Raw genomic sequence first — 14,518 nt, 5'->3', positions numbered from 1 at the left:
TGCCTAGCTCCCTGGGATAGAGGTTGCCTCTCTCAGCAAGGAGACTTCTGGGAATTTTGAGGTTCAGTATCATCAGCCATAATATTAGACACATATGGTAACATTCTCCAATAATGTGTTATTTATGAGACTGGTCCAGAAAGCATAAGTATACTGCACATGTTTACCCAAGCATCTTTATCCTATGTGCCAGTGTTCCAGGACTTCTCCTCCAATATCTCTGTATAAGCTTTAAGAAACAGCTGGAGTTGAGCCCCTAATTTGTGTTGTAGTTCTGCCACCCTTACTATCTTCTCTTGGACCTCTGCCTTAGCTGCCTGCAACAACAGATGAGAAGAGAGGGACTCCTTCAAAGATGCCATAGGGATCTTTTTGTATTCTTGATTTTGCAGAGATGGTTTCTGTTTCAGTTTATCCCTATGGAATCTCCTTGAGGTGTCACATGAACCATGGGAGCTTCCTTTTACAAGCTTTACAGTTGCCACTATTGTAGCAATTAAGTGCCACAATCAGTTATCCTCCCCAAACCTTTCCTGTCTATCTGCATTTCATTCTGTATCATCACCAGTGACAATGGATTACTCATGAGTCCATCCATTGCTATGGATTATCTATGCTCCAGTTCCCTCCTGGAAAGGAGATGATTACATCAAAGATAGTACAAATAGAGATGGATATAGGTATAGATCACCAACTTAATCTCAAACTCTAATTTTAAAGGTCCCTTTTCTGAGTCTCTTACTGGTATTCATCATGGTATCTGTCAGGGTACAAAGTTAGCACATTAAGTAATCTGAAGATTTATTTACAAAGAGACCACATTTACAAAGTGAAACCATAAAGGACAGAGCTATAATCTAGACTAGTAGCAACCAAGCTATAATCACCCCTGTGACCATAGAGATGAGTCATTACAAGATACAAAAGGAGAAAATTTCACAGAAGGGAGTGCATTGACAGGGGTAGTGACATCATTTAAAACCCACAGCTAGACTGAAGTGACATTTCAGGGTACAGCCAAGGGACTACATATTCTGACTTCACTCTCCTCCTTGCAATCTCTTGCCATAGTACAATAAAGGCCATGCTCTGGAAGGCATGGCAGCCCTTCTGCTGTTGTTCACCCATGTTAATTTTCTGGATCAGAAAGCAGGTATAGACAAGTGAATAGTGGATCTGGGGTCACATGAAAGATATACCCAGTATATTTCTCATTCTCTTTCTTTAGAGCTTAAAATAGTTTCGTGAGCCTAGTGGGTATTCAACTTGTTCAGTGATGAGAGTGCATATTTAACTTGTTTGATGATGGAAATATGATTGAAAGCAAATGTGAATGAATGGTGACATAAATACGGTTTTATGCCATATTTCAGTCTTCAGTTACTGTTCTTATTCTTTTTACCCCAGTAGTGCTTTCATTTTCTCTGTTCACACTGCTGACAGTCTATGAAATCCTGACTTCATTGCTTCATTCTTTCCTGCCATTGCATCTGCTTCTCCTCGGACTAAAAGGGTAACTCAGAAATACAGAATTCTCTATGATGTTGATAAAATCCAACCACTGTATCGAAAAAAAAATGTATATGTGCAATGGAGATTTCAAGGACAGATGTTTGTGGGTCACTGAGCCCACATCTCTACAGTTGGTTTCAAATAACACTCATTTATTCTAGAGGAACTTCTGCATTCTCACATTGCCCACTGGTGGTCACCAGATGGAGAAAGGCTTGCCTTCCTGATGATAAATGATTCGTTGGTGCCTAACATGGTTATCCCTCGATTTACTGGAGCATTGTATCCCAAAGGAAAGCAGTATCCATATCCTAAGGTAAGTAACGTGGATTGTTTGTTTGTTTGTTCTCTTTCTCTGCACTGGTGACTTGATTGATAGTATCCTTGCTGCATGAGCAAGTTGTCTTTGCAGAAAAACAAAAAGAAGCTTTTCACTCATGGTCGGCAGATTCATTTTTTAGAGTTTGCGGTAGCCTGTACACAGTGTTCTGGTAGGAAGAAGTAGAGATGATTCACGGCTTGGGAACTGCCACTTTTGCTGCCTTTCTTCCCCTTTGATTCTCTCATTCTTGTTTTCTCTTGCCTTCCCATTTGGAAAGAAAGTGAGAAAAGATAAGGGGCAAACATTATGCCAGGGCGCAGGTTTCTCCAAAGTACATTCTCTGTGTTAATATTTGTTATATTCTAGTTGTTACTAGGTGTTATAAGGGAAGAAAAAGTCCCATGGTCAAATAAGTTGAAAATTCTTAGTTAAAAATAAAATCCAACTTCTTGCAGACGTTTTCTTAGAGCACTTAATATATGTTAATGTACATTATAAATCTCCCATAAAAAAATTGACTAAGCATAAAGTATCTCCAGTAAGGAACAGACTAAACATAAAGAGTCACCAATGAAGAATAGACTAAGCATAAAGAATTTATTAGTATTAGTATTAACATCAGCATTATTTTGGCAGAGCATTCTCTGGAACATACTTTATAACACGATGGGGTAGAGCCATAGCCAGACATAGCTAAGATACATAGAATTGTTTTATTGAGTGAGGCAAATATGGAACTCTTGCCCAGTGAGCAAAACTATTTTCAGGTAGGGAGCAGGTTGCAGAAACATCTGGAGTGTAATGATTTTTTTCTATTGTATGGCATTTTTGATAACTTAAGGGCTCTTTTTTAAAAATACATTCCCCCATGTTTATATTACAAAGATAAAAGCTCATGAATGAGGCTCCCTATGCATTCATCATGTAAAGATGTCTTATAGGAAAATTTTTAAACTCTGTTTTACACATTTCAGCTCTTAATTAGGTAAGAGATGGCTGCTAATTCAATTTATGAATTGAATAGCTATGTTTTTTTTTTAAAGATTTTATTTATTTATTTGAGAGAGAGAATGAGAGATAGAGAGCATGAGAGGGGAGAGGGTCAGAGGAAGAAGCAGACTCCCCGCCGAGCAGGGAGCCCGATGCGGGACTCGATCCCGGGACTCCAGGATCATGACCTGAGCCGAGGGCAGTCGCTTAACCAACTGAGCCACCCAGGCGCCCCGAATAGCTATGTTTTTTAAAGATTTTATTTAGTTGAGAGAGAGAGCAAGCGAGAGAGAGAAAGCGTGAGCAGAGGGGAGGGTCAGAGGGAGAAGGAGAAGCAGACTCCCTGTTGAGCAGGGAGCCTGATGCAAAACTCGGTCCCAGGACCCTGGGATCATGATCTGAGCTGAAGGCAGACACTTAACCAACTGAGCCACCCAGTCCCCCTTAGAAGCTATTTTTAAGCCATTCCTTTAGTGAGTTGTACTGTTTCCCAATCACAATAGGTTTTATACCTTTCAACTTGTGTGTTACATTAATTGGTCAAGGTATTGGACAAATTATCCATCACACAGATTATTCTATACTTTCAGTAAAGGCATGGTTAGGGTAGGCATGACTTTTCTTATTTTCCTGTCATCCACCAAACTCAAGTACTTAAAGTAGGGAACGAAGGCGGGGGAGGGAGGATTCTTAGACAGTCTCACATCTTAGGGAAAGAGGGAGGGACGGAGGGAGGATGAAAGGCAGTCTTGAATTTAGAGAGTCTGGGATAAGAAGAGCGTTTCCTCAGTGAGATTCTGTACTGTCTGCTTTTCTTTTGTTTTTGTTTTTTTTTCCCCTCTCTCAGTCCTACCTTCCTTCCATAGATTGTGGTATTAAATGACTGGCGTATAGCTGAGAAGGACAACAAGATTGAGAGGAATCTGATTCTATGATTTTGAAATACTGTTTTTAGGGGTCTTCTCTGAACATAAATTAGAAGACACATATACTCAGTGCTCTCCAGGAGAAAATGGCAACCTGACCTAACAACAACAACAAAAAATAATCATATTCACCAAGAGATTTTTATGGTACTTCAGGTACATGACTTATGACTTCTCTAGTATAGATTTAGTCATGTCTGATGAACGACAGTTTGTTCCTAGACAGCGTAGCCGTACCTTTTTTGACTTCTCAAATCTATTAATTCTCACATCATTTGATTTAGTTATGATAATGAAAGTTCACCCGACAGTTTAAATACAAAACCAAGTGGCATATTGTGGGAAGCATACGTGAATAGGCAAGATATTCACACACAACTGTTCAGTTTGTTTACTGCACAAAGGGAATAAAATCAGCCCCAGGGAAGGAACGACATTTTGTCGTTCATTTCCCAAGAGGAGTGGGGATCTTCCGACTCACAACATAGGAGCCAGATGCCATAGGTGTGTTTCAAACTGCCTTCTCAGTTAGGGGCTGCTTGAACTTGGACACTCCTAGGCCTCATAACTTTAACAGACTGAGGCAAGCAAATAGACAAACAGAAATGCCTGACAAATTTTAATTCATAAGATACTGGGTTGACAAGCCTAGACACTTTGTTATTAATGTTATTATTTTATTAGTTATTTAATATTAATAAAGCTAGGCATAAAATAATAATGTTTGCTATTGTATAAATCAGGTGTGCTAATAATATGCTTCATATTTTCAGAGAGACTTTTCACTTCTTTTTTTCCTTATTTGAACCTCTTCACAATGGCCTCCATTTACGAATGGACAAACCAAGCTCTCTAAAAGGCTAAGTGCTTTTGTAAAAGTCACAGTTATTTTGAGAACAGGGAAATAACTCAAATTTATTGATTCTGTCCCTCTCCGTAAAACTACCAGAGGTTAACTTTTATCTCTGGAGACATAGCTGGAATCAAAATTATCTTCTTGTGGAGCTAACAAATATATGTAGAGCTCTGTTTGCTCCATTTACTCCTAATGACTTAACTATATATATATAGTAGGATATACGTAGGATTCTTAGACAGTCTCACATCTTAGAAAGAGAGAGAGAAATAGGGATTTGTAATACAAATTAAAGTCCTGAGTGTGTGTTAATGACTACCACTGAGGAGTATTAAGCATAAAAACAGGTAGCTATTCCTGTGGTCAAGCCAAGAGAAAGAATCCTAAGTCCTCAGGAGGTTTTTAGTAGGAATCCCTGCTCAGGTGCATAAGACAACAGGACTCAAAAAAACAAGATGCGGGCTTGGGCTTGATCCTCGTTCTCAGATAAGTTTCATATCATTTGGGGTATATTACTTGAACTTTGAAAGTCTTACTATTTTCTACTCTGGTTTAAAAAAAAATGTTTGCTAGTTCTGCCACTAACAACTATATTATTTTGATTTGCTCTCACTTTTGTAATAAACTTATAAAAAGTAGTACTTTCAACACTGAAGTAATTCATAGAGTTCACACTAAATCGTGCTTCAATTTAAACTAGATTAAAATGAGTGCAGCAAATACTCAATGTGGTCAGATTTACTAATGAAATACTTACACTAAACAAATATATTTGTATTTTACTTAATTCAGCATGATTCAGAACTCATAAAATACCCTATCATTAGCAATTCAGCATGAAAGAGATGCACAGTTCTATCTCAGTAACCTCAGGTTAATCTTCTTAATTAAAGCATTATCTCATTTAATGACAGTTTAGTTACCAGTAAAATAAGGTTAATTATTATTGAGGCTTGTGTTTCAGAATCATAGAGGAAGGATTCTGTAGATATGCAGTCTTTCTGGCAAATGTGACTGTAGAAAGCAAATAGATGAACTCTTCTAATTTGCAAACTATTGAAATGGTCCAAATGTTAAAAAAGGTACAAATGAACTTGCAATGTGCACTTAATTTCAAAACTCCATGGAGAGATAAAAATCTAATTGAGATTGTAGAATCCTGAATGGCTGAATTTTAGAAACAACCTGATGTTTGTTTTTTGTCTAAAATTGGCCACATTGTATACAACTTTTAATTTGTTCCCATGTAAAAGCTAACTGGGATATCAGTGATCCTATACAGGTGGGTATAAGCATACAGAGCTGCAGACATTTAAAAAAAAAACAAAAACCTGCCTTATGATATGGTAATAACCATATATGTCTTTGACAAAGGATGTCATAAAGTTATTCATCATTGATAAGAACTGACAAAAAGATCAAATTTCATTTAATTTCTTTTTATTAATGAGCTTATTGAAGAATTTTAAAAATTGGCAGAATTTTTCATCAACTAGAAAAGTCAGTGTTTTAATAACTGTCTTTCTAATTCACTACTATATACTATTTTAGACATTTTTATAGATAATCTTTTTGTTAGTCCACATAACAAAATTATAAGATATTTATAGCTACAGAAAGGAAACCTGCTTTGGCTCAAAACTTCTGACTTGTGACATATTCTCAGCGAAGTATTGTCTCATTTTTGATAATCCAATAAAATGACACTTGAGGATCTTTAACCATCTTGCCCGCGGTCTGTATTCAATAAATAGCAGTCAGAATGTAAACCCAGGTTTCTCTGACTCACAGGTTAAGCTAAAACCAGTTCTCACAATGTGGTACTTACTTTTACCAGCAGTATCAGTCTCATCTGGGAGACTGTTAGAAATGAGATTCTCATGTCCCGTGACATGAGAAATGCTGGGTAAATTTTGTTAAACAAGCCCTCCAGTCCTCTGGGTAATTTTTTTTTTCTTTTTAAAAAAGATTTATTTATTTATTTTAGAGGCAGAGAGTGCCAGTGGAGGGAGGATCAGAGGGAGAGGGACAACCAGACATCTAACTGAGTGCAGAGCCTGATGCAGGGCTCGATCCCAGGACTCTGAGATCATGACCTGAGCCCAAACCAAGGCTGATGCTTAACTGTCTGCGCCACCCAGGGACTCTCCGTGTAATTCTGATGCAGGCTGACACCTTTGATAAGCACTGAGCTGTAATATATATTATTGTGTACATATATGCATATGATAGCATATATGTTATTGGATATATATGCATTACTACATATCCTAGTAATAATATATATTAAAAAATATATATCAATGTCTGTTTGTAAATTTACATACTATTATAGTTATCTGAGAGTCTTATTAAAATATAGAATCCAGGCCCACACCTAGAGATTCTGATTTTTGAGCCTACGTGGGGCCCATAATTTGTTTCTAAGATTCTAGGTGATGCTGATGGATGCTGCCAGTCAAAAATCAATACTTTGAATGGCACTACTGAATATTACATCCCAGCTCTAATTTTTAATATACCTGGTCAAATTAGAGAAACGGTTAGATTGAAAAATATGGATAAGGCCAGTATTTTCAGGGAGGATCATGGCAATTAAATTGAAATGGGAGTGATGTGAAAGGGAGCTCCCGTGTGTGGTAGAAGGCTAAATTGCCCAAGACAAATGTGCCCAGGCACTTGAGGGGTTTAGAACAATGAAAAGCTTTATAAAATCTGACGTGAGAGCCTTCTCTGTGAGGCAGGATTATAGCTTATCTTCCAGGAAGCCCTTCACTATATAAACCATTTCCATAATCTCTCTTTATAGCATTGTGTTTCTGTACTGAAGGACTTTCCTGACTCCTTTGGCTCAAAACTTCTGACTTGTGTATGATGCACCCCCACAGATGTGCTAGTCATTTTTGTTTACACAAAAAACTAATGATGTACAATATGTTGGCTAATTAAATAAAAAAAGAAAAAACTCTCTTTTTTATTTTTTTAATATTTTATTTATTTATTTATTTATTTATTTGAGAAAGAGAATGAGATAGAGCATGAGAGGGGGGAGGGTCAGAGGGAGAAGCAGACTCCCTGCTCAGCAGGGAGCCCGATGCGGGACTCGATCCCGGGACTCCAGGATCATGACCTGAGCCGAAGGCAGTCGCCCAACCAACTGAGCCACCCAGGTGCCCAAGAAAAGACTCTATTTTTTAGAGCAGCTTAAGGTTCACAACAAAATTGAAAGATAGAATTTGTATATGCCACCTGCACCTACACATGCAGAGCCTCCCCCATTATCAGCACCCCTCACTACAGCAGTACATTTGTTACAACTGATGAAGCTACACATCATAATCACCCAAAGTCCATAGTTGACGTTACAGTTCACTATGGGTGTTGTACATCCTCTAGGTTTGGACAGATCTGTAATGACATGCATCCAGCATTATGGTATCACACAGTATTTTTCACTGCCCTAAAAATCCTCTGGGTTCCACTCATTCATCCTCCTGCCTTCCACCTGTACTAGCTGTATTTACTAGCCTAACAACACAGTCCTTGAAGAGCTATTACGGACTGTTGGTGGAATGTATCATGTTGCTTCTGGTCTTGTTCAGCTTTGGGTTTTGTCAATGCCAGTTACTTGAACATGGATTTTTCTTTCGCATCTTTAAATCACTTTTGTAATTCTCCTTAGATTTTTGTCAGTCTTCTAACTCAACCCACTTTTAATTTCCTTGTCTTTCTTTGTACATCTCATATAGTCTTCTAAAACATCAGCCACTCCACAAGGACATATCAGTATTTTGTTTAGGAACACATTGTGCCACAAATAGTCACTGATTCTATACATCATTTATTCACATAAACATTCTCCTATTCATTCATTCAAACTGCTTGAGATATATTGGTAAAAGGTCCCTTTTGTGCCCTCTACAAATTCATAGTATTTGAAAAATTGTGGAGGCCATTGCCTAGGAATGAAATGAAGCAAAGCATAGCAGGCAAGAGCATCCTGGGTTTAAATACCAGCTTCCTCGGTTATTGGATATCCATCTTCCACAGTTTGCTGAGCTTCTCCATTGTCATCTGGAAATGGTTATAATTATCCTTAGGATGGAAGTAAGAATATTTAGTAGGATTATTCATGCAGAGCCTTTACTACATACTTGAGCCAGAAACATACCAATGCTCTAGGCCAGTTATTAACGATTCTTGTCACTGTCCTTCTACTCATCTGACTACATACTTAGTGAGGACATACTGCTGTGTGGCCCACCACCTCCCAAGGGGCACTTACACCGGACCCCATCTGGTATTCACTAAAGTTTAAAAGGAAACCTGGGGGAAGGGAAGGAAAAATAAGATAATAACAGAGAGAGAGGTAAACCATAAGAGACTCCTAACTATAGAGAACAAACAGGGTTGCTGGAGGGGAGGTTGGAGCGGGGGGATCAGATAATTGGGTGATGGGCATTAAGGAGGGCACTTTATGTAATGAGCACTGGGTGTTATATGCAACTGATGAATCACTAAATTCTACCCCTGAAACTAAAAAAAAAAAAAAAAAAAGGAAACAGGAATGTAGGAATGTTTAATGCAATGGGGTGGATTAGGTATTGGGGAATTTTAAGCATGTGTCACCCAGATTGGCAAATCTTCTTTATCTTTTTCTTCTTATTTTTTTTAATTAGCCAAGCTTTTTTCTCATTGTGTATCTTATCCTATAATGTGAGTAGTCGCTTGTTCTACTAGTTGTTTTGTTAAGCCAGCCCTCCTGGTGTCATTCCAGGGAAAGAATACAGTAGCACTGCCTAATGAATAACTCATCATGATTTTCCATCACCTTTAATTGTCTGACTAAAATGCTTAGAAAAAGCAATCTACAAAAACAATTGAAGGCAATCAGGTTGTTGGAATTTAAAATCATTTCTACTTCAGAGAATTTAAACTTTTTCCCTGTTCTAATGCAAAATTAGAATCACACCACATTTTCTTTTTTTCTCAATATATTTAATGCTTAATATATTTGTATCACAATCTTCATTTTCCCAAAGGCAGGTCAAATGAACCCAACCATCAAATTATATGTTGTAAACCTATATGGACCAACTCATACTTTGGAACTCATGCCACCTGACAGCTTTAAATCAAGGTATGCGATTTCCATTTTACTTTTACTTGGAAATAGTTATTTTAACTTCAATTATCATTTTATTGCAATTTAGAGAGATGTGATCAGCTCAACAAATCCACTTGAAAATAAATCTGAGGTTGCCCCATTAGTGCAGGAATGAACTCATTCTGGGCTTCTTGTTGTTCCCAGGGAGCATTTAAAGTTTCAAGGTGATTAGCAGCACCAGAAAATGACTAAATGTAGTGATATTGAGAATTAGACTTGTTGCAGGAGATGTGACAGGGAGATGGGGGCAAAGGATAATTTTCCATTGAATGTTCTTCCTGAAAATAGTTACTCCATTTTTTTTTAAATGGTCCTCTTTAAAAGAGCACAATCTTCCTAGAATTTGTGTAGTTTTTCCAGCAGAAATTATCTCCATAGCTTGGGAGTGATTCCCTAGCTTTTTCCTCCAGGCAGGGAAGTGTAATGAGATGTGGTTCCAAAATATCCTATATAAGAAGCCTTCTTATTTAAGAAGTTTAAATGGAGAGGGGGAAAAAAAACACATTTTATGTGTCAGAAGCATAATTGTAATACTAGTAAAATCTCCAGTAGCACACAATGAATCAAATAACCATGTGGATTTTAAAATTCAGAGTGGTCTCAAACTTCAAGGTTATTAATTCAAATAGTGCAACCCTTTGAAACTTTACAGTGGTCCTGGAGCTGGAATAGGTAGCTGATTTAGGAAAATATTTTCACACTATTGAATGATACGGGGCTGAGCTCAAACTTTGTTTTGATGCCATCAACAAAGAGTGCTAGGGGACTGATTCAAATATAAATTCCACTCAAACGCTGTTCCATTGATGTATTTGGGAAAATTCCATCACAGTTGGGGACTTTCACAGACAGTGCAGCCTGCAGTATGTGGAAAATTTCCCTCCTGTAAAGTTATTAAAAATGTATGGACTGTTTACACTGGAAGGCACTCATAACTACCTAATACAATCTGTTCCTATTATTGAGGGGAAAGATGGGGCCCAGAACCCCAAGATAAGTTGGTAACAGAGGTAGAAAATATGGTAAAGCCTGTGTCAAGTTATAGGGCATTTCATGCAGGTCATGATGGAGGACCTTACAGGGCCATTGGAACTGACATTTAGAATGAAATAGAGTTGACCAAATCAGATAGGAACTCTACTGAACTCGATCTACCAGCCATGAAAGAATTAGTCACAAATGAAGCAATTATGGAAGCCATTAGTATTTTATGTGGTCCTGAGCCCTTATCTTTTTCTCTGATTTGTTTAATGCTCTGAATTAACAGGAAAGGGCACTAAACTGGAGTGTTTGAGTCACATCTCTGCCACCATTTCATTATGTGAACTTGGACAAGTCATTCTGCCTATGAGTCTGAATAACCTCATTTTAAAGTAATAATTTTTCATTTTCATCAGTCTTTTGAGATCTTTGAAATAGAAATCAACTTTACAATATCTGGCTTTCTTTTTAAGAAAAAGTAATGATTCTGGACCTTGATGTTATAATCCAAGAGGTTGCTAGTGGATTCTCCAGATAGGATATAGTAATGTCAGCAAACACAAAAATTCTTAAAGACAGAATCAGTTGTCATTTATTGGGTTATTAGTTAAGTATATATCTGTAATATTTGAAGTACAATATGATAAAATTAGTCATCCCTGGCAAAAAGGTATCACATATCCTTAGATATAAATCCAATACACAGAATAAAATACAAGATCCCACTAAGAGTGAGGAAGAATCTTGTGAAGAAAAATCTCTTAAATGTAACCCAAGTATATTGGGTTAGTGATGAACTTGGTCTACAATTTGGGGAAAGTCATATAATACCTTATCTATAGAATGCACCAAACAATTTTTCTCTTTCTCCCTCAGGGTCTTATGTAAGTGCCACCTGTGGCATGTGAAATGTACCAAAATGTATGATTTTTGTTGAAAAGCTCAAGATCAAAGTTTACTTCAAAATTGATATTTTTAAGTATTACCCTGGTTCAGTTTTACAGAAATGTATTTCCTTACTCATCTGTTTCTGGTAGGAAGTTTTAGTCCAATTCACAGAAGAGTAATAAATGAATTTTAGATCATCTGCATTTAGTCGCTCTGAGCACAGGTGTTACTTAGATGGGCTCAGAAACATACAAATGAACAAAATAGATCAATGGTGTGAATTAAAGAAAGTTGCATTCATCTAGCTGCACATAATATGGAAACCAAACTGCTTTTTTCTCCTTGGTTTTGTTTTAGGATTATGAACATCTCTAATATTTAATACATGGTATGTTAGCCATATAGAAATTAGCTAGAAAACTATTGTGCCCTCCTAGTTAGAGATCTAAAAGAGCATGTCATTTTTCATAATTTAGTGGTCAGAGTCCTAGAAATTAAACAGATGACACACTCAAGTAGGGTAAGTGAAATGCAGTTAATTAATAAGGGACTATTAACAAAAATGTGAGCAGGATTAAGGGGAAATTCACAAAGGATGAGAAAGCAACTTTGAGTCTGCATTAGAGGAAAGCTATTGCTGTCTCAGGACTGAAGGAATGAGGTGCAGGCTCAATTATGAATCCTGAAGAGGCCTGTAGCTGAAGAACAGGATGGACCAGGAGTACCTGTCCACAGATTGAGCCATTCAGTCATTGCCAAACCACACCCTAGTAGGAAGCAGATCCTGGGAGTTAATACCCTGAACTCTCTCTCCTCTCAAGCTTGGAGTTCCTGCAGAGGCCTTCCCCTGGCAAGGCAGCCTCACTGTAGAGGCCAGCCTCTGGAAACTGCATGGGGAGAGCTGGAGAATGGACCTGGCAAATGGAGAATATTCCATATACATAATTTAAGGATAATATTTGCCATAAGAAGTTTATTATACTTTATGCATGTGTTGGCGATGACCACACGAGCACACAATGATTCTTCTGAAGCCACATGAGAAAGTGTTCTGTATCTGTCTGGTGCTGTTTGTTTCTATTTATGTCTCTCTGTATCTTCCTCTCTCTCTCTCTCTCTCTCTCTCTCTCTCTCTCTCTCTGTGTGTGTGTGTGTGTGTCTTTCATTCTCTATTTCTATACGGACACACAAACACACTCATGCAAACACATACACACATCTATGATTTATCTAACTAATGCATGTGCTTCTCTTACAAACCTGCCATATTTTTCTCATGTGCACTGTGAGCCACGGAACTGATGGTGTTTTAACTAAGTTGCATTAATGTACTTTGGACCTGGAGTTTACCACGGTAACTAACACGTCTCCCTCTCTAAATTATTTGCCTTGTTCTCCTCCTAACTTACTTTACCATGTTATTCTTAAATCTTTCTAAGCTAACTCAAATTCTTTTTTTATTTAAAAAATTTTAAATATATAAATATATAAGTTAAATTTTTGGTACCAGTATTAGTAGCAGTATTCTCATATTTATTAGTGACAGTATTCCTACATATTTCAAGAAATACAAATCATTTTTTTTATTTTTTAAATGTATAAGTATAAACACGCAAAAATTAACTTATTAGTAACATACTTCCTCCATGCCCTATTAAGACCATCAAATGTTCTCTCTTTTTTTGGAGTTTGTGTTGTGTTTGTAGCTATTCATATCATTTGAGGTTCTATTTAAACTCTCAATTAACAGTATACCCAAATAATTATTTCATTCTGTAATAATTTACTTGTTTACTTTTTTTGGATGTTATCTAAGCACCTATATTTTACATTATGTTTAGATATATATATGGCAATTAATGAATTATATTCTATTACTCTGTGCAGTTATAAACTATCTTTTTTTTTGTTTCCCTTTTTGGTCCTTCCTTTTTTCCACTAAACTTGAACTTCATCTCTTATCCTACTTTTTTCTCTCATAAAATCACCACGGTGGCTATAATAATTATTGAATATATATGTGCACACCTAAATAGGGAGGAAGATTTATAAGATAAATAGAAAGATGACCTCTTATGACTTGAGGTACCTTATAAACTGTATTCTTTGACTCCCACTCCAAAGAGCAAGATTTTTTAGAATTTGAAGATGTTAAATCATTTGTTTTGGTCTGTTGACTGTTTATTTGGTTGATGGATTGATTTGTAACAACTCATGTTATAAGTATAATAGAAATATGTCTCCAAGCTAGAACCAGCATTCAGTAGACCTTGCTTAACACCAGGTACTTAAACTCTAATCAAAGAATGTAAAATAAATTTCAATTCATTTATACGGCTTTAAAAAGAAATTAAAAAGGGGGAGCAAGATGGCGGAGGAGTAGGAGACCTGGATTTCATCTGGTCTCAGGAATTCAGCTGAATAGGGATCAAACCATTCTGAACACCTATGAACTCAACAGGAGATTGAAGAAAAGAATAGCCACAACTCTCTGAACAGAAAAGCGACCACTTTCTGGAAGGTAGGACATGCGGAGAAGTGAATCCGAGGCGATATTCCGGAGGATAGACAGTGGGGAGGGGGCCTCCGTCGGCCGCTTCTAGCAAGTGATAGAGTGATAGAGCTGCGGAGCACAAAATCGGAACTTTTAGAAGTCGGCTCCTCTGAGGGACAATGCTCCAGTGGCTCAGCAGGGGGTGGAACCCTCACGGGACAGTGTGGTCTCAGGACCCTCGGGGTCACAGAAAGACCGGGGGTGCCTGAGTGCAGGAGAGCTCCCAGGTATCAGAGCGGGGAAGCCGGCTGCAGAGACAGAGCTCAGGCACAGGCTTTCAGCCCGGGGTTGCCATAAACTGTGATCCGCGGCCCAGTCGGGC

General features: G+C 37.5%; 1 protein-coding gene across 7 annotated transcripts in view; it reads left to right on the top strand.

Moving 5' to 3' along the window:
- The window catches only part of DPP10 (dipeptidyl peptidase like 10), a 1,417,029-nt gene that overhangs the window by 1,298,255 nt on the left and 104,256 nt on the right, over nucleotides 1-14,518 (top strand). For all 7 annotated transcript variants that reach the window (XM_027590078.2, XM_027590077.2, XM_027590079.2 and 4 more), the window contains 2 exons: nucleotides 1,674-1,828; nucleotides 9,649-9,746. In XM_027590078.2, coding sequence (XP_027445879.1) covers nucleotides 1,674-1,828; nucleotides 9,649-9,746 — 253 coding nt within the window. The remainder of the gene's footprint in view (nucleotides 1-1,673; nucleotides 1,829-9,648; nucleotides 9,747-14,518) is intronic.

This window comes from Zalophus californianus, chromosome 3 (genome assembly GCF_009762305.2).
Source record: "Zalophus californianus isolate mZalCal1 chromosome 3, mZalCal1.pri.v2, whole genome shotgun sequence".
NCBI lineage: Eukaryota > Metazoa > Chordata > Mammalia > Carnivora > Otariidae > Zalophus > Zalophus californianus.
The sequence above is the reverse complement of the archived record's forward strand: the minus strand, read 5'-3'. Positions and strand labels throughout refer to the sequence as shown.